Source organism: Hippocampus comes, unplaced genomic scaffold, assembly GCF_001891065.2.
Source record: "Hippocampus comes isolate QL1 unplaced genomic scaffold, H_comes_QL1_v1.1 scaffold68, whole genome shotgun sequence".
Taxonomy (NCBI): Eukaryota; Metazoa; Chordata; class Actinopteri; order Syngnathiformes; family Syngnathidae; genus Hippocampus; species Hippocampus comes.
In genome coordinates, this window is record NW_017805625.1 from 4,756,079 (window position 1) to 4,776,957 (window position 20,879).

The 20,879-nt window shown below is 42.0% G+C and overlaps 2 protein-coding genes and 1 long non-coding RNA gene across 4 annotated transcripts in view; 1 reads left to right on the plus strand and 2 right to left on the minus strand.

Annotated features, from left to right (window-relative positions):
* Window positions 1-224: 224 nt before the first annotated feature.
* Window positions 225-593, minus strand: LOC109522601 (uncharacterized). Its single transcript, XR_002169585.1, has 2 exons — window positions 389-593; window positions 225-289 (listed from the first exon to the last, which is right to left on the minus strand). It is a non-coding gene; the product is annotated as an uncharacterized LOC109522601 (long non-coding RNA).
* Window positions 594-1,588: 995 nt separating this feature from the next.
* Window positions 1,589-8,323, minus strand: LOC109522599 (THUMP domain-containing protein 3). 2 transcript variants are annotated; one of them, XM_019881306.1, is made up of 10 exons: window positions 8,243-8,323; window positions 7,501-7,703; window positions 7,340-7,417; window positions 6,343-6,774; window positions 5,201-5,331; window positions 4,589-4,658; window positions 4,383-4,498; window positions 3,105-3,209; window positions 2,523-2,646; window positions 1,589-2,067 (listed from the first exon to the last, which is right to left on the minus strand). In XM_019881306.1, exons 2-10 carry the CDS (start codon window positions 7,687-7,689, stop codon window positions 1,882-1,884), a joined length of 1,431 nt encoding a protein of 476 aa, XP_019736865.1. In that variant the 5' UTR covers window positions 7,690-7,703; window positions 8,243-8,323; the 3' UTR covers window positions 1,589-1,881. The 2 variants fall into 2 exon arrangements, with proteins under 2 accessions (XP_019736865.1, XP_019736864.1); XM_019881305.1 differs by having other exon boundaries at window positions 7,501-7,702; window positions 8,235-8,323.
* A 3,087-nt stretch (window positions 8,324-11,410) lies between these two features.
* srgap3 (SLIT-ROBO Rho GTPase activating protein 3) overlaps window positions 11,411-20,879 on the plus strand; it is a 50,906-nt gene continuing 41,437 nt past the window's right edge. The window contains exon 1 of the mRNA XM_019881324.1: window positions 11,411-11,883. Within this exon, the coding sequence (XP_019736883.1) occupies window positions 11,820-11,883 (64 nt within the window). The 5' untranslated portion in view covers window positions 11,411-11,819. The remainder of the gene's footprint in view (window positions 11,884-20,879) is intronic.

The following is a 20,879-nucleotide window of genomic DNA, read 5'->3' on the forward strand; positions in this document are numbered from 1 at the left end:
CCACGGAACCTGGACATGTTATTCACATATTGGGAAGTTGGGATTTGTACCCAAAGGAACTTTCCGTTTGTATTTTAACGCTCTTTTGGAATAGATTTGTCCATCTTAAAAGATGTTCATTTACACACGTGAGATAGTAGAGTTCTCAGTGGCGTATATACTCACTGTAAAAATGTCGCCATGCTTCTGCTTCATTCGATTCAAGAACTTGGCTGCATCTTTTCCGAATTCAATTGCGTGACCAAGCCACGGGATAGCGCCTTTGTCAAGAGGTGGATCCCTCTCGGACCTGAAGCACAAAGTCAAATCCAATCAGAGCGCTGCGCCATCAGGTAAAAGCAAGTTAGCTTCTTTAGATAAGAGACATCTGGAAAAAAAAAACCCCAACCTGGATCTGTGCGTGGCGAGGAAGTAGAGCAGCACGACTTGAACCAGTAGGAAGACAGTGAAGATCATCTCGTGTGGAAGTTGCCCTTGACGTGGTCGAGCGTGTATGTGCTCGTGCCGCTCCTGTCACTTGTTTTAAAAAGGTACTTGCCTAACAGCCAACAACCACCCGCGCGTGCCGGTGGCTGCTCCTTCCTTCCAAACGTCACGACCTCGCGTCCAACGAATTGGCCCAGTCCGACTGCGTCACTCAACACTTGTTGCTACAACAAATTGATCAAACTATCAGCAAAAGCCTATTTGGAGTTGTTCGGTAGCACTTTAAACGGTGGCAGTTGTGTGCTGACTCCGATGGAACAAACAGAAGTTTGAACAGGATCGGTTGATACTGAACACAGCCGTATTTAGTTTTAAGCGGGTGCGCACACTTTTTCAACCAGTTATTTTTTACTCAACCCCACCATAATATTCAATTCAATTGAGTAGCACAAGCTGTAGGTCACATGAAGGGGGGGATTAAAAACCATTCATCTTCGTTTCATTTTTTTAAAATCACACGATGATGAAGCTTTATCATGCAACTGTCATAAAGTCTCGAGAGCACTTTTGTACTTACGTTAAAAAAAAAAATCTGGAATTTTTGCTATAAAATGATGCTGAAAAATCTGTACAGGCAAAACATGTTTTTTAGCTGCTGAAAAAAACAAATTCCAACAGGAGGCAGCTCTCAGCTCAAAAGGAAGTGCATTCCAAAGTTTGGGAGCAATGGACTGCAAAGCTACGTAGCAATATGGGCCTGGATGGTTAACATACCTGCTTTACAGTTCTGAGGTTCAAGGGTTTGAATCTCAGCTTTGTTTTTTGTTTTGCAGTTTTTGTGTTTTGTGCTGCGTGGATGAAATCAGCTCCTTCAGCTCCCTCCCACATTCCAAAAACACGTATGTTGGATTCATATCACATACACTGAAGTGTCAGTCGAAAATGTGTCCAACAGACATTACTACATGCAAATCTTGATTGACAATTCCACAGTGTGTTCTTCTTTCGTGGTTCAAATAAGTTTAATCATTTACTGCACATTGAACATGCACTAAAAGTCAAGAGTATGGATACAATGGAGAGTGGTCTGGAATGAGAAACTGAGAGGAAACCTTTGACCAGTAGTGTACAACTTGGGACTCTTCCCATGACAGCGGCTTTTTTTTAAAAACTTTTATTGATGAAACCTTAACTTGCTGCCTAACAGTAAATGTGCACTCGTGGGCCACTTCAGTAGGTACACCTGCATACTAATGAGAACCAATTTCTCACGGTTTGCTCTTGTATTAGAAGTGAAGTCAACAAAGGCTTTCCTTTTTGTTTGCCTGTTTACAAAAAACAAGATTTGGCCACTTGATATGAAAATTGAGAAAAAAAAAAGTTTAAAATTAGCAAAGAAAATCTTAAAGTATGTTCATCCAACATATGTGGGATAGTGTAAGGCAAAACCGTAACCTAACGCTGGCTGTCGTCCTGATCTCCTTGTGTACGTGTCGAGTCTTGTGATTCATAGATGTCTTCGGGAGTTTGGCCAAACAAGGCGCTGGTCCGCCTGAGCAGGAACACTCCGGCGTGTAAACCACCGACATTGACCCAAACAGTGTGCTGCTTCCTCCACAATCCCCCCATTCTGGAGAGAGCCTGCAGAGCATATAAATCCACGTCACGGATACATCTTTAGACACAGCGTCGAATGTGGCAGCAACGGAGTGTGAATGATTTATGTTTCAGAAGCGAATTAAACCGCCGTCAACACCACCTGAGGAGCGAGCGCTTCCCCGGGAAAGGCTGCGCTTCCCTCGATAGGACTGTTCAGGTGTCGTCGTGGCAAAGACAGATGGATATGCCTCGATCTATGCCGCGAGCTCACACTGCGGTGAAATTCGCTAGAAGAGTTCATTTCCATTTCCTTTCATCGCATTCCGATTCACAGATCGGTCACTCCCTTGATGCCATCAAGTTTATGGGATGTCATCATGCAAACATGAACGAACCCACAGCCTCTCTAATTTGGTTTTTATGTGGAAGTCATATTTGCGTGAGGCAGACGCCATCGACCAAACAAGCGTCATGACTCGCCATGACAAGGAAAATACCTTGGAAAAACATTTCTTGTCCTGTGTCAACAGCACAGCCTTCCCAGAGGCCGGCCTGCACACGCGCGCCATTTCTCTCAGGCAGGACGGGTAAAGGTCCCAGTTCTTCTTCCTGGAGCCCATCCTTCAAAAGTACACATCTCGTTAATCTTTATACATAATTAGAGTTGCCTCTCAAATACCGGTAGTTCACGTGGAAAAATGCTGGGTTGTTTTCCTAACCTACTCACTGTGTGGATTTTGAGCAGATTGAATTACTTTTTTTTTTATATCAAGTTTGGGTTTCTTATTTTGACCCAGCAGGTTCGGTTGAAGATTGGATTTGGGTGGGTTGAAGGGCTGAAGCTAGTCGCCATTTTGGACACTAATAAAATGATAATATAAATTATTCAGAACCACAGCTATCCTGATAACCCGCGTCTCGTAGTTTTTACCCCTTGATGGATCAAAATCTTGAGCCTAACATGCGCTGGGTATAAATAACCCAGCAATGACCCAATGCTGGGTTGGCTGTTTCACTCCATTTGGATTACTTTTAACCTGGCTGTTTTAAAACTTGGTATGTGCGCCTTGATTTTCTACCTCTTCCCAAAGGGCATGTCCGTGATGATGATATCAACTGAGCTGGACCTCATCGGTAAACTGCACAAATCCCAGCGGACCGTGTCAATAGGCAGCCCAGGTGCACTGCAAACAAAGGCACAAACGATTGTCAAGCCCTTTCAAGATCAAGTTTCAAACTTACAAGCTGTGGAGAATAACTTATTTAGTCAACTAGAATAAAAATGAATGTCCTGCACCGAGTGCGATGAATAAGCAATAAATACATAATTACTTTGCAACACCCGTGGGAGAGGAAGTGAAACGTGAGTCCTCATTTCACCTTGAAAATCCAGCCTCGGGAATTGAAAGGTATTTCACACGCCCAGTCATTAGCGGGATCATTAACTCCAGAGGCCGGCATGTTTACAAGCAGCCTTTTCCCACTAAACATGTCCAGTGGTTTGTGAAAGTCAAATTTGCAAATTCAATTAAACAAACTAAAAGGTGCTATTACAGCATGTCCCGGGACTCAGAGTACTAATGTTGCTTTAATTGGCACAGTCTGAGACCGTGATTATACTAAGAGTAACGTGTATGACTTACCATTGCTTTACCATTACTGCGAGATCAAATATGTAGTATGTGTGAGTATAAGAGAGTATAAAAAAAATAAATAAATGCATTTTTACAAATGGACGGTCTGGCTCTAGAGTATAAGAGAGTATAAAAAAAAAAATAATAAATGCATTTTTACAAATGGACGGTCTGGCTCTGAGACACTTGGTACTTTTTGCATTTGAATTAACATGCCGGCACGCAACGTGAGGAAATAAAGTTTGCCGTCTGCAGCTAGGCAACTCAGTGACCTTGATATTAGCATGTCTGCCTCACAGTCTAGACCGGAGGATCTGGTTCAGGATTTCCTGTGTGGAGTTTGCATGTTGTCTCGGTGCTTTGCGGGGGTTTCATTCCTCCCCCCCACCACCAAAAAAAAAAAAAAAAAAAAACATGCATGCAAGGTGAACTGATGAGTTTGGATCACTCATAGATGTGAATGTGAAATAAATGTTAGTCTTTGTGTGCCCTGAGATTGGCTGACGGCTAGTCCAGGATGTAGCTCACTCCTTGCCTAAGGTCAACTGCTCCAGGTTACCCGTGACCTAAAAACCCCTTTGCGAAATAGAAAATGGATACATGGATGCAGCTTACCATTATTCCTGATTGGGGGAGAGAGAGGCAAATCATGCAAAATCCCCACATTAAAAGCAGTGATGGAAAATCATCCATCAGGTTTAAATTGATGTGAATGATGCCCACCTGCCCTTGTCCGCCTTCCTTTTCTGAATGTGACACACATTATTGACCGTGCGGTTTACGGCCATATCATTGTTGTCCCCAGAAAGGTAAAAGGACGCTGGAAATTCTAAGGCTCCCTGGAGAAACATACATATCAGGTGACAGTTAAATGCAAGCCATCAGTTCCCTGACTTTATTTATTTTCTTTCTCTGAGTTGAGTTCTTACCTCTAAGGGTATTGCACCAGTTCCACACATTGGATCAAGTACAATATCGGAAGGCTGAGGTTTTGACAACCTGTCAGCACATAATCAGATATGAACACAAACGACAAAATGGATGCCTTGAGGCAGTTCACAAAAATCACGTACCACTCCACCCTAAATACATGCATGTACATGTGGTTTACAAGCTCTGTTATAATACACACACTTTCTACTGTAAATGCAATGTTAGATCAACATAAATAAGGTAATGCCTTTGTGAAAGAAAGTTTACGCGGAATACGGTTAAGTAAGCCACTGCCGTCAAGCTGGCAGTGAGTACAAAGCTAACTTCCACCATCTTGCGGCGTCAAAATGAACTGCTTGGAAATAAATTGCATCATTTGTCACAAATTTTTCATTCGTGGTTTTGAACCTTACACAAATCCCCAAATAAATGCGTTTTTTTTCACTTTATCTATAGTCATGAAGCCAACATTTGGTGTTATACTAAATACAACACAGCCCAACTTAAAATGACGACAAAAAAAAACAAAACATTTCATTCAGACTCACGACGCAATATAGCTAAAACTTATCTAATTAAACAGCGTCAGGTAAGACTGCAGACTGTACCTGAGCATGCCGTAGCACAAGGTGGACCGCAGGGTGGTGGGTCCAAAATGGCTGATATTTCTTCTGTGAAGACTCTCTTCAGTGAGTGCGATGCCAATCACCACCTCGGTATTGTGTATATTTAATAAGACCTGTAGAGTGGGAAAATAAGATAAGATAAGAAAACCTTTAGAAAAACTGTAACAAAAATCCAGCCGAATGCTTTGACTGAAATATACAGTTACTAATTTAACAATAGTCTTATTTTTGTGGTTGTAGTTAGCAGTGGTGGGGGAAATGACTCTGCATCACACAGAGAGCTAATTTCTAATATTTTGCTCGCCTCATGCGACTCAATAACGTTGCTAAAACATTATCAACAGCTCTCCGAATGACACGGTGCATTTCAATTCGCCGGCCTAGAGAACAAATCAGTTCCGCCCCACTTTGAGCTCCTTCGTAGCTCAGCATTCCCAGGTACTGTAGGATAAAGAAGAAAAACTGCTATTTGCTGAAACGCAGTGAATGCCAGACATTTTTGTGACTGTACCGACATATTAAAACATACGGATATAACCTATCCTTTATATACATTTTTTGAGTGAGAAGCTATAAATACTTTGATGGTGTATCGTAGACGTGAATGTGTCTGAAAAATATTTTTTATTTAAAATAACAACCATGTGGTCATCTATCTATGCCAGTGATGTGGAGTGACGGGCACAACAATGAAATTATTTTGCAAAAAGATGGCTGAAGCTACAATTAACCTCTGTGTCACTATTTTAGTCCAGTCGACATACTTTTTTGTGCCATTTTTGTTTCATGGTGGGCTGTGCGATTCCCCCCCCCCCCCCACCCCCCATGTAAAATGTGTGTCTCTGCAGAAAAACGTTTGGGAAACACAGTATGAGAGCAGAGGCCAATAGTTAGAGGCTCAAGATATTTTGTTAAACTGGTGACTCTATAAAATAATGGAGCCTAAGTGAGCCTTGAAGGTCAAATCAAAACATCCGTCTTTTCTTCCCACGTAAGGCAAATATTTGCTTTCCTATTTCACTCCTCTAGCTAAATAATCTGAATCATCTGAGTAGGCAGGCCTTTTTTTGCCTACTAAAAGGGTATTCATTATGTGTCAGTCCACTCAGAACAAATCTGCTTACCTCAATGTCAAACTTAGTCATGTCTGCTTTCCACTGGAAGAACTCCTGCACCGCCCCACCAAAATCTCTGGCCGCCTCATTGGAGGAAAAGCTATGCTTGTCACCAGCTCGGTTGCAAGTCACGCGGAACTTCATGATTTTAGCGCCGGGTGCTGCTTCTTCAGAGTCCTGCGTGCTGGTGGTCTCAGTGTCAGTTGCCTCCTCGGTCTTGTTTAGGCCATCAGAGAGAGGCGCTTCCTCAGCTTGCTCCTGAGACTCAGCGCAAGCCACGGTTGCGTCTCCAACCTCATCGCTGGGTTTGACGTTGGCGCCATTGGCTCCTTTGCGTTGGCCTTTTCTCTTTTTGAAAGTGCGGTTTAGTTTCCACACCTCCAAGGCGTTAGTCCATGGGAGCTTGGAGGCAAGCTGCTGCAGCTCTGCCAGTGTTTCCTCCTGGATAAAACATGTGCAGAGCTTAATGGAAGTACAGAATAAATAGGGTGTAGGCAAAACTCTTTATTTAAAGATATAATAAACTAAATTATTTTAAGCAAATGGGAGAAATTAATGTTTGTGGTATGAATATAGCCAGAGGCTAAAATTTATGTTAAACTGAGAGTGTTTCACTCCTCATATTAAATTGGATTTTTTCCCCCCCTTACTTTAGCTACCTTCCCTCTCCAACATAATTCCTTGGCACAAAGATGCCGTCAATGCACTCGTTTTAAATTACGTGAAACTTTGTCACCATCTTGTGGCATTTTATGGTGCTTCAGAAAGCGTGTAAGAACAGTGAAACATTATTTCTCTCGTTTTTGTTGTTGTTGAGCAAACAGGATCCAAAAGGGTAACACTGTATCTAGGTATGTCAAAAGAGGCTTAATGTTTTTCCCTTAAATATTCTAATTCTCTCCCAAATATAAATGAAAAAGATTTGACACAGAGATATCAATTTAATACTTATTTTTTTCAGTATTATTATTATTAAGGTTGTATTTTGTAGGCATGTGTCCATTACCTTAGATTCTTTAAATTCATACTGATCATAGTCCTCTACAACCACAAACAGGTTGTCCACAGACCTCAGCAGGTGAACCTAAAGGGACAGTTGATTAAGAGTTAACTGACAGAGGCATAACACAAACAACAGAATTTTTCCCCATTAAGCACGCGTCTCACCTGGAAGAGTTTGTCAGTAGTAATGGTGAAGTAAATACGACCACGGTCTTTGCTTATACGCGCTTCGACGCCGATCTTCTCGTGAACCTCCTCGGCAGCGGTATGTTCGAACCCTGTGGGTACCGTCGCTCCAATGGTGACGCTAATGATAGACTCGACCTTAACAGACTCTTCTTCCGGGGAGATCATGTCCGTGGGTCTCCTGTCACAAAACATTTGGCTCATGAAGGTGGAAAATGATGATGATCATTCTACTGCACGCAGGTGTTAGTACGCTGGTGTGTGTGTCACCACAAGCCTGTAAAAATACTAATCACTACTTTTTTTGAAAGGCACATCAATGTGCGCGGATGGTATTTATCCGTTCAAATGTGTTTCGATGTGAAGTTTAGTGTGTCTATCAATTTAAATTGTTTCAAACGTGTGGGAAGTGTAAAACTGTTCAGATTCATTTGGTCTCAGTATATATGGACCACGGCCCAATTTTTAATCTGTACTTCATTACAGAGTATTGTCGGGTTATATTTCCACTTCGGATCGATAATTACACTTTACAGTTAGCATAAGATTGCAATGTTACTGAACTGCAATGCATTTTTCATTGCACGTTAGATTAACTTGCTAATGCTAGTTTTGAGATGCTAGAAGGAAGTTATCACGGGCAAATGAGGACGCCGGTTCAATTAAATAATGCGCTGGTTTCACCAATAAGTGTGTCAATACGATGAATTTACCGTCGTGAGTCGTCAATCCTGAAAGCAATCTTTAAAACGTGTTGCAGATAAAGCTTGCCAAATAGACGTAGTCACGCACGAAAAGACGTTTTTGCTTGTTGCTATTATTCACGGGAATAAAGCATACTTCCGGTAAAAGACCTTCGTATTGTACATAGACTGTTTCCCGAAAGTAAATAATCATTGTAGTTAGTGTGAATATTATTCGGACTTTAAAGCAATACATAAGTGTACTCACATGATATGAGGTTAAGATAATGTTGTTTTGTAAATGGAAAAAAAATTGCCCCAAATATATTTTATTCTGTAAATCAAAAAAGCAAGCAGGAAGTGTGGGGTCTAACTGGCCGTGAAGTAATTTGAATTTGTTTCTGTGTGAATTCGCGCTTGGCAATCGATAGAGGGCGTCAGAATATAATTCTTGATTCTTGCCATCCGAAAAAAGTTTCCAGTATAGTACTTAGTTTAAATCAAAGGCCAACTTAAATGTTGGAAGGGGCTACAATTTTTCATCAGTTCGAGTGGGGAGCCACATAGAACTACGTACTACCTAACCAGATGCATGACAAAAATGCAATTTCATATATGGACAAAATACTGTACTTGCAAAATATGTGCTCTTAATTTATTTCATTTTTGATTAAACATGTTTTTGCATGCAAAAAGATTCACCACCAAACTACGTAATACAGTATTTCTTTTGTGTATCAAAGGCTCTTTTGTATAAAAATTACCATTCAAGCATGGCATAAAACCACTGAACAAGAAGCCAATATTTGTACATTTTCCCCACAATAATCTTTACATTCTGACTGATGTATTATGATTATGATGATACAGTTCCACCCAAATGCTTGCTCTCTGTGATGTCCTCTCAGTTTTCCTATTTTATAAGAATGCGACTTTGTAGCTCCCATGCATAGTTTCCAAGATGCACTTTGAATGAAAGTCAAAAATCATATTTGACTTTTTGCATCACCATCATATACAAACATTCTCCAACTTTTATTTGAGGTCATCATCATTCTCTCCAACTGTTCAGTGTGAAATCTGAGTGGGTGTGTGAGTGGGTGTGTGTCGATACAAAAGAATGAAAAGTTCTGAGCAGCAGATGGCTGGCGCGCGCTCCATAAACATTGAGCATTTAATGAACACAGTTTCAGAAGCAACATTTTTCAAGAAGAATTTGGAAAGACCTCATGTTTCATTGCTTATTGCACGTGGTAAAACATCAAATATTGATTCAGGTGTTCACGTGGTCAAGTAGAAGATTCAGTTACAGTGATATGTGGCCACTTCGGCAGTGTTTACACAAGAGCCAGCTCCATGAGAGCATTTGAGTGATGACAGTATAAATCAGAGTCAAGGTAGCGTCACAGACAGCAATGGCGGTTGTCAGCTCCTCGTGGATCCTTGTCTTGCGCTTGGATCAGTTCTTCCAAAAGATGTGACGCAACGTCCACTGGCATTTTAGTCTTGAGGCTTATTTCATTCAATGTCAGGCATTTTCTACTCATCTGTGTCTCCATGTTGCATCAACATCTGAAGGGGTGTTCACAATACACTCATCCATTTCACAACAAATTTGGGCATTTTGGTGAATCATTATTTTCTCACTGTTAAAACAGCACAGTGGTTTGCATCGTTGCTACGCAGTTACTGGTATGTGGTTCTTGGTTTGCGTTTGGGAGGCAACAGTCATATGTGGAGTTTGCGTGTTTAAACCTTCATGACAGGTTCATTGTAAACTAGAGAAAAAAAATGATATATGCTAAGTCATTCTACTTTGCCATTTGCCATCTATTATTTCAGTTACACAGAGCTGTTTTTGACAACATAATTAATACAATGGTAAGGGTGAGTCAGTATCCCATGATGGTATTTGTTTCACTTTCACAGAGTGGGACAAGGCCAGTTTCCACACTTATTTTTTAGAAAGGAGGAGGTAACGGGATCTCATAAAGGTTTTTTGTGCAACAAAAGTCAAGTCGCAGCTTTCCAGTCTTCTCTCCTGAGATTCCTTGAGAGAAAGAGATGGGTGAGTGAGTAACAGAAGGCTTGTGGGAGGAATCAACGTATTCTCTGCTGACTTCTTCGATGTAAACACAAAACTCATGAGCCACACTCTGGCTGTTTTTGTGGCTTTCCAGTAGGCTGAACAAGTGTCTGCTCGCTCTGAATGACTCTCCTGGAACGCGCAGCTGATGCATGAAGCCCCTAAACCAGGGGGGTCCAAACTCGATCCTCAAGGGCCGCTGTCCTACCTGTTTTTCATCACTTCCTGCTGCAATACACCTGATTCAAATGATCGGGATCGTTATCATGCTTCTTCAGAGCTTGCTGATGGACCGGAGCTGGATATGCCTGTGGCCAAAACTAATTGATCATGTTGTGGTTGCTCTGTTAATTGGCATTGTTTCAGTTCTTGATACTCATCGTGGTTGGTTGTGGAATAGAATTTTTTTTTTTTTCAGTAGAGTGAATGTCATGGGTTCAAATCTGGCCCCGGCTTTCCTGTATGGAGGTTGCAAGTTCTTCCTGTGCCTGCGTGCGTGCGTTTTCTCTCGGTACTTCAGTTTCCTCCCACGTTACAAACACATGCATGGTAGGTTAATTGATCACTCTAAATTGTCCCAAGGTGTGACTATGACTATGAATGGTTGTTTGTCTATGTGTGCCCTGTGATTGGCTGGCAACCAAGTCGGGGTGTACAAAGTCATAATGTGTAAAAAAACACAAAAAAACCCAACAACAACAACAACAACAACATTGTTTTAAAAGGATAGTGCAGTTATTATTTTATATTTGTGTCTATTTTAAATTCATCCACTATTAAAAAAAACAAGGGAATTAGTGGTTATTCACCATTCACCTACTCTTACTCAAGTAATTATTTGGAGGAATACTTTTTACTTTTGCTTGAGTCATATTCTTAAGTATCAGTCACTACTCTGACTTGAGTTTAATTTTTGCCTTGTCTGCCCACCTTGATGAATATCCCTTCACGTTGATCAGATGACATGATGATCTTATTCATGGTACAGTATTTAAAATGGAGGCGTGTGTAGGTCGACAGGTATGAGGTTACTACTGATTGTGCCGAGACTGGCTTGTGCGTGCACGCGTGTACGTGATTCCATCTGACCACGTGACATTCTCTCTCTCTCTCTCTCTCTCTCTCTCTCTCGCCGCAGTTCAATCAGACAGCCTAGAGGCGTCGGATCATTGCAGGCTTCTTCACACACAGGGAGCACCAAGCTGACTCCCCACCATTTCTCCCCTCTCCCCCGGCTAACATGTCCACTTTCGAGCTCCTTTGTGGCTTTTGTTTCTCCCTCTGACTCCTCTGCCCACCTCCCCGTCGCTGCTGGATTAAATTAAAAAGAGAGCGAGCGAGAGAGAGAGCAATGCAACATCGAACCCGAGTGCTCTCCCCTTACTGATTGCAACGATTGTCTCCCAAGCGCAAGCCGCTTTTGTTCAGCGAGGAAACGTCGCAAAGGTCTGCATCCACTGCGAGAAACGCGGCGCGGAGCCACTGGAGCTCTCGATTTGGAGGCTCTCGGCCATACAACCAGGAGAACCATGTCCTCATCCAGGTTCAAGAAGGATAAAGAGATCATTGCGGACTACGAGACCCAAGTGAAAGGTGAGCGCGCGTGCGTGAGCGCCACGCGCATTCACGTTGACGAAAACGCACACACCTAACCTAACATCGTTTGGCTTGGACTTTTTTTAAATGGTTGTCATTACTTTTACGTGGAAGCACTCCCACCTTGCAGCTAAACCGTGAACATCAGTGACAAGACCAACAGATCTCAAAACCTGAAAATGCGTTCCTCTCACGCGCAAATGAACGTTCTGGTGCATTCATCCAAAGGCAGTTGGATTTTTGTGGTGGATGATGACCTGCCTCTGCACGCTCGTGTTGCCGGGTAAAATCCTGTGTGGAATAAGTGTAGGGCGGCTGCATGGCTGCACCTTCTTCACCATATCTTGGGGCCCTCTGTTTCGCTTCCAGCACCGATTCAGGGGATGCTGATTAAAGGATTGTTCATAGTGAATGAAATGTGACTCATACATTTTTATTTCATGAGAGGTGTCAATGGTTTTGGGTGGGTCAGGCTGAGAAATAACCCAACTCTGATCACGTTTTGACACGTTTAGACATAATTGATCATACTGAGCTGTTATCCTTTACATTGACAATATGCACTGCTTTTTCCTTAAGGATGTTTTGGTGAGTGAGCTCACTCGGAATCATAATTAGGGGTCATCTGATTAATTTAGAGGACACAACTTGTGATTGTGTGTTATACTCAAACAAAGCAGATACATAATTGTGATCGAAGCTGATACATAATTGTGATCGAAGCTGTTTATTGTATTGCATTGCCACATGGAAACCATTTGAGACACCTGTAATCCATTGGATAGCACTTACATCTTTATAGACCAATTAGAGGTGCTACAAAAAAACGATAGCAATAGATTGCTCCACTGACTTAAACAATGGAGGGGGCCACAATTTTTTTCTGAGCGTACATGACAGAGTATGTGCATATTTTTTTATTTGAAAAAAAAATGTGCAGAAGAGTATCGCAAAAACATCTTCATTTAGAAAAAAAAAATCAAATTTTGGCTCAAAATGACCCGAGAGTGAACCAACTTGAAGTGCAAGAAATCATTTTGTGCACATGTTCAGAAAACTCAAGTTTACCCTGGAGGTCATTTAAAATCCCCAAATGAATATGCTGGCTCACTCACGTGACCACGTTATAATGCAGTGAAATTTATCCCCTCAGTACCCCTGTGCATCAGCACGAGTCCCCCCATACATCCCCAAAAGCCGCTTGTCCAAGTAAGATACCATATTTGTTTGTCATATTATTAAATGTTGAATATACCGACGAGGACCCCAATTTTGTAACTCGTCATGCACTTCAAACGAACTGTCAACGGTTCTTGTGGGGAGAGAAAAATAATCGTTGTTTGTGTACTTTTGAGACTGGTGTTGTAGTGGCAATTTAGGTTGAAATCTTTCATGACTGATACTGTCGCTAAGCAAACTGGACAGATGGGTTTGTGTTTAAATTTGGAAAACGTATAATCTGCTTCCTATTTTACCTAAAATACACAGTTTTCTTGACCTAATTTATCCTGGCCTCTGGCCAGAAACCACTTTATCTTGTTCATTGATATAGGCTTGGATATGGATGCATTCTTTAGTCTGCCATCTGTTGGAGAACACTGATATTACAACTTAAAACTGCTTCACTTCAGTAAATGTTTTAAAAAAATTTACAAGCATTTTTTTTTTTTTTTTTAAATTTTACAAAATTAATACAGGGCCACTCTGAACGTGTGGGTTACCAATTGCTTATTACCCCTCAGGTGCAGATTTAGCACCTCAAAGTGTGAGTGCTTGGTTATTTTCTTTGAGAAAACGCCACCATATCGATGTCCATCTTATTTTCCTGCCCACTGCTTTACCCGATGCCTGTTTTGATCATTCTTACATCAATGATTCAGCTCAGATGCCACCGTGCCGGTAATGTAACTCTTTTGTTTTCATCCCAGGCCCCGTCTGGCCCATTTTGCGTTAGCCGGGGTCCTTGAACGACACGAGGAAGAGGGATGCTAATTTATGGGTAATTTGTCATTCATCGCTCGTGCGTTGCATCGACTGCAGACACGGAGGGCTCTCCACCTCCTCACAACAATGGCCTCGTTTGAGATGAACCAGCCAGTGAGTAAGCGCTAATGAGATTCACATTGGAAATTGCACCAGTCGTATTGTGACTTATGGCTTAATGGTTCATGTGGACACGCCAGAAGGGGCCCTTGTCATCCTAGTGTCATTGATTGGGTCGTTTCAAGATCACGAGGTTGCTTTATTATGTATGAGACCTAATAAGTGAGTGACATGAACAACAACAACAAAAAAATCGGTAGTGCAATATCAAAGCAGAATGTGGCAAGTGCCAAGAGAAGTGAACACCATGAAGTGAACTTCATTCATATAATTGTAAAGCGCAACAAAACGGCAAAGTCAAAGCCTCCTTCGCTTTATTCGAGTCATTCAAACTGCCACATCAGGCATTTCCATTTCAATAGCGAGGCTGGTTAACTGTGACTGGCTTGGAATGCCGTGCGCTTATAGCACTGTGGAGCTCTGCCCGCTTTACATTTTAGTGGCATGCTCTTGAGCTGCACACACTTCCTCTAATTTGCTGGTGTCAAACTCAAGGCTTCCAGGCCTCTGGAAGCTTGCTATGATTTTTTTCCCCCCTAAACTAGCCATAAAGTTATAAAAATCAAATGTGGAATGATGGGCTGATTATTAGAGTTCACAAAAAGGGACAAGAAGTGTCACTGCCTCACACTTGTGTGGACGGATGTTTATGCCTCCTTTATCCCAGTCAAGTGTCCCTTCAAAATGCTGTGAATGCCCCCTCGCAGGTGAGTGCATGCCCCCTGCATGCCCCCTGCCACATAATCAAGCAAATACTGAGCAATCAATTAATGATGAATTGATGATGTCCTTCCATATCTCAATCTGGGCACCTTGCTTGTATTCATATTAAAAAGTTCAAATTAACATAAACATTTTTATTGGGTATATACATCACAATGACTCCAAATACATCACAATGACTCCAAATCCTCTCTCTCTCTCTCTCTCTCTCTCTCTCTCTCTCTCTCTCTCTTTTCATATATATAGTATTTTAATTTTAGCGTGAGCAGGCTTATCGATTCTGTTTGCCATTTTTCTCGTGACTACTACCATTAAAATGGAGCACTCATTTGTTTGATTAGAGTGCACTCAAATTTGGCTCTGGTCAGGTTTCCTGGTACACATTACCTCTGGGAGTAGTATCTGACTTTTTTTTTTTTAATCCATTCTAACCATTTTTTTAAAACTATGTTGGACTAAAATTTATTTTGCATGTTTTCATACAGGAGTCAAACAGCTTCTTTGATCTGGAAAATAAATGAAAGCTCACTGATGCTGTAGTTTTGAGATTACACACACACACACACGCACACACACACGCGCGTGCGAGGTGTTTCTGACAAGGAAGCATGTTTTGACACTTTTACGGTTCTGCGTGACTTCCTCGCTGGGAACTGCTTTGTCTCCATGGAAGGCAGAGAAATCATTTGGTGTCACTTTTAGGAATCCTTTAGTCCGCCAAGCAAAGCCACGATAAAGCCTATATTCAAAATGTTTTTTTTTTTTGCCTCGGTTTGCAGTTCATGGAAAAACACCATTCTGGCCTATCATTGCATTTGGATATTTTACAGGGAAATTAACCTTTCACTTGCACAATGGTGAGCTGAGGCTTGAATGACTTCCTCTATTAAGTGAACGGTTCACTGTGTTCACAAGGCACTGAAAGTAAGTTAGTGTGGACAGCCCGTGGTCACTTTGCAGACGGCATGCAGAGACGTCGTCTCGAGTCTGTTGACGTTACTGCACAGCTGATGAAGGGTCTCTAGATGGGAGTAGGGTGGTGAAAACATGCCTGAACAAACTTTGTGGCTCCATAAAACCATCTAGCAACCACATCAAGACAATAGCCTTGTGGTGGACCACCTTCTTTTTGCAATTATATATTTTAGCTGCCGTTACAGCTTGACCCGAAAGAGTTGGGCCCACAGCTAACTGACTGACGTGGATGCACCTGACTGAACTAACATACATCTACACACGCGTGTGTGTGTGTGTGTGTGTGTGTGTGTGTGTGTGTGTGTGTGTGTGTGTGTGTGTTTTGTGACGGCCACTCGAATCCCAATTTGATTCGCAACCGATTCATGTGCATTGTGCAGTCCTACTGCAAACAATTTTTGTTGGAAACGACCTTGTGATACAATATGGTATTTTGGATTGGCCGTTGGACTCCATGGACTCCATTTACCTGCAATTTCAATTTTGAAGTGCACAAAAACTAGATGTCGACGATAGGCCCATCCATCCATCCATCCATTTTCTGATCCGCTTTATCCTCACAAGGGGCATGCTGGAGCCTATCCCAGCTGTCTTCGGGGCAGTAGGCGAGGGACACCCTGAACCGGTTTCCAGCCAATCGCAGGGCACACAGAGACGAGCAACCATCCGCGCTCACACACACACACATCTATGGGCAATTTCGAGTTTTCACTTAGCCTGCCATGCATGTTTTTGGAATGTGGGTGGAAACCGGAGTACCCGGAGAAAACCCACGCAGTCACGGGGAGAACATGTAAGCTCCACACAGCAAGGCCAGAGCCGGGATCGAACCCACGACCTCTGCACTGTGAGGCCGACGCGCCAACCAGTCGACCACTGGGCCGCCCCCGACGATAGACCACCCATCAAAACTAGTTGCAGAACACTCCCTTTTGTGCAATCATTCAGGCGCATTGCGTTGTGTCTTTCAGTGTGAAGCAGGCCTGTGATGGAGGCAGCTGCCGCTATTTAACTGGCTGTTTTTCCCCACACATAATCAGCCTTTTCATTGAATGACAAAGATTAGCTTTTCACACGGCCTCAATCGTCTTTAGGGTTGTGTGCGGGCATTCATAAAGGAGAGAAGTGTCAATTTAACACAGAAGTGGTGTCACTCGCTTTCTATTTTTGGGTACCAGTTGGTTCATGTTCACACTTTCACATAAACACATTCGGTTGTTTACGTTGAGCTCATTCATCGAACGCTGTCCCAAGAAACATTTCATTCCTTCAACGTGATGTCTGTTGTGGCAAAAGAGTTTCGTTCACACCAAAAGAATGGGCGAATTTTCCTGCTTAACTCATATTCGTATTGGTGCTGACTTCCACTTTAAGTCAACTAGAAAAAGAGCCATTTTAGAGGTCGTCGATAACACTTCAAACAGGGACACTGTACAGAAATAACTCTCCAATGACTTTGAAAGTCTCTTCGTAATTAGTGAAGTTCAGTCACTTCAGTCAGGTTTGGGACCTGTGAGCGTTAATATAAAGTGGGAGCCTCCTCCTCAGTACTCCTTAGGATAATTAAAATAGCGCAGCTTATTTGCAGCTTGCAAAAATATCTTTTAGCCACCTCTCAGGGTGAAAATTAAACCATGCAGACTTCATTCAAATATGTATTAAGGAGCACCAAAGACTAATGTGTTGATGTTTTATCCAATTAAAAGCTTACCGTTCTCCTTATGATGAATAAACTGCCTGTTTGATTATCACTGAAATTGCCAACAAATTTACCCCAAAGTCGTTGTTTCTGATCTAGCGTAGTCAAATCGCACATTTTCAATGCTTACAACCAATAAAACAATCAATCAACCATTTTTTTAAAACAACAAGCTATATACACATTTTTAATGGCTTCATTAGACTGAATGGGAAATTCAACAGATGCTGTCCTTATCGCTAGCATTAGCCTAGCAACCAGATGGTTACACTCGTAGCTAGTAGTCATTCAGATGCGCGTTGAGTTCAATTTCACTACAGGATTCTGATGCCTTACCTTTATGGTTTCTTTTTTCTAAGAGTTCCCTTTTCCTCATAAGGTTTGGTTATTAACAGCAAGTGTACTTTCGAATATAACTAATGCTAGCTTAACCAAACACAAATTTCAGCGCCTTTGTTATTTTATGCAGACTTTGTCCATAATTATGGTCCTAGTATGTGAAAACGATATTTTAGGTACATTTTTAAGTGTTCATTGAAGTAATACCACATCCTCTTCAGCCTCTGGTTGTGTATCCGCAGTGAAATGCCGCACACACCCTAAGAGTTGACACGGGACAGGTCAGTACAAGTCTACAAAAATGAATTCCATCGACTTGGCTTTAACTCTTTAGGGCGGATGTGTTCTTGTGTGCTGATCTTTTCCTTTGTTTTTTTTTCACGCGCTTCTGCCAGAAATATTATATCACACTGACCTGGCAACATGGCTGCTCACAGAAAGGAATTCTATTAAATCATGTTCGTGTACGATGAAGTTGCAACTAGTCAGGTTGCAGTTGCTCTTGAATGGGACATTTTATGGACAATTGATCAAGTTGCGACAAATGAAGCGGCAGGAGTCCTATAAATCGTTTTATTGAAGCTGTTAAATTCCAGACCAAATATACGTTATGGTTTCCATTCCACTAAACAAGGTTATTTGTAGTTTTCATAATAGTTGTGGTCAGCAAGAGGATTAGGTCTTTACAGTTGACTACTGAAATGGCCTGTTAATTAGGTACCTGCTAATTACTGTCGGCCATTCGCAGTTATGTAATGGGGTTGCTTCAATTTACAATAGTTCATTTTCTTCTGTTTTTAATTTGGTGTTCAAGGGGAAGTAGTTGCTTTTTTGCATTTGGCTGCGCATATAAGTTACCTCATAGGCTTCATATTTCTACTCACTTTTCCCTCTCTCCTACACACACGTCACTTTTCAGCTCATGCTGCCGCCTCTCCTCGTAAGACACACTCCATCTCTTCTCCAATAAGATGCTCCCGAGGGGACTGGTGCACACCCATGTTACCATGGAGACATGTACCCTGGCCCTACTGAGCTGCGCTCTGGATACAGCAGTGATGGACACTTCGGGGCGTGTTCCGGGTTGTGGCGAACGCTCGGGCTTCCCTGAAGCATCGGGCTCATATAACGTGCTAACGCGCTGACGTTTCCGACGATAAAAGCGTCCGAGAGAAAATCAATGTGAGGAAACCCGAGTGGAAAATCGAGGCGAATTCTTTTGCACCTGCAACATGAAGCTGAACAGGCTGAATTGGTCCGTGGCAATAGTGGCAAAACTGCAAGGCTTTTTTAAAAGCCAGTCAGTTGATCAAGCGTAAGAATGTATGAGCAATGGCCACGGACGAGCTGACATGATGCTGACCTCTTGTCACCCGTTAATTTGCTCTCGGCTCGCCTTATCATTGAGAGCGGGAACAGGCGAGATGGAGTGACGACGTGTACGCCTTTGTGAATCCAACATGGCCTTTATCATCGCGGGATGAAAAACAGACCAGAGAAGTAGAAGATTAGCTCAAAGACTCGGTATTGTCAGATTGGTGAGAAGAGGCACAGAAAGTGAATTAAAGGTCTAGATAAAGGTTGCTCTTGCATGCGTGGCATACTTTTCATGTCTATTTAGCTCCGCAGTGTAAAGCTCAGATACCGCGGAGCTGAGTTGAGGATTAAAATTGTGAATTTGGCTGAGGGTCGCTTGTCTCTCATGTGCATGTGTCTTTATATTCTGTGTTTACATGGAAAATGTGTCTCTACTTACAAAATGTTCTAGTTAAAAAATTTCTTCCAGAACCAATTCATTTAGTAAGTACAGGTAGCACTGTAATGGGAATTTAATTCATGAAATAATTCCAGTTGCCTTCTTTATTAAAACCTTCATAGTATCAACAGGTTGTGTTGAATTATGTGCATTTTCCCATTCTTAACTGCCATAAAAATAAGTTTATTAGCAGAGTAACCCAGACAGAGCTTGTGTTTGGGGGCGAAGGCGAGCAGTAGTGCTGACAGCTATCGGACAACTGAAAAAAAATTTATGTCATCAATGAGTCAACGTTGAAAACTCTCAAGTCGTTTCACGCCAAATACAAACTGTAACGTGACGCGCAATTCTTCATGGCCTAAGCATGCCTGGAATTGTCAGCCAGACTTTGAATTGTAGACAACTCTCCATTGATATATGTTGCTATTATCGATGCAGCCTTTTTTTTTTCTTCTCATAAATATTGTTAAAATATATATTTCCACTTTCCGTTTACTTCAATTCAGTTCCACTTGATTCAAAAGTCGAGTTGACTCATCAGTGATTACAAGAACCCATTTGCCTGCGCTGATTATTTGAGTGCAGTACTTCTGCTTTGCCTCATCTGAAGCATCGTTGAATCATGCAAAGCTCTGTGTTGATGTTTGACAGTATCTTATTGTCACTTTCTCCACAAAAAAAAAAAAAAAAAAAAAAAAGCGAATCACTTCCATTGCCACTGAATTGCCTTCACTGGTTTTATGATGATAAGCAGATCATTTAAGCGTTCTATCATTTCGGCTGACATTCGAAGGAGAAAAATCAAAAGAATTCAAAAACAAAACTATTCTATGGCGCGCGACAGCATTTGGTCAAAAGGCGACCGCGTTGTGATGCAGCTGCCAATGCAGGGTTCTCGTCCTTGAAGGTCAAAGGTCATATCGTTGATCCATCCTGCCTTTGTTTCCAGAGGTCTTCCGGTTTTGCGAGGGGACCAATGTCCACCGCATGTCTCATTTCCTGTCTCGAAAACGCTGTCAAGGAAACAATGTTGAGGAGCAGCTGTTCAACAGAGAGACCTGCAATCAGTTGATTGAAACAGGTTTTCGGCATGGACGACTGAGCTCCATTCCGCAGAGAGCTCTTTATAGTGTAATTTTTAAATTCTCTTGCAAGTCTATTCAGTGATTTTTGAGACAGCTCTTGCAGTCACTCACTCAGATCTGATACCATACAAAATATTCAGGTGTAGCCGAATGTTGCGACGTGAAGCCCGATTCACGCCATCACGTCAACTTGCAATGGATTTATTGTGTCATTAAACAAATGCAAACGATAAACAAACATTTGAGTTATTCTGTCCTAACCACAACGTAGTTCAGCCAACTTTCAGCCTCACCAGTCTCACCCCGACCCCCC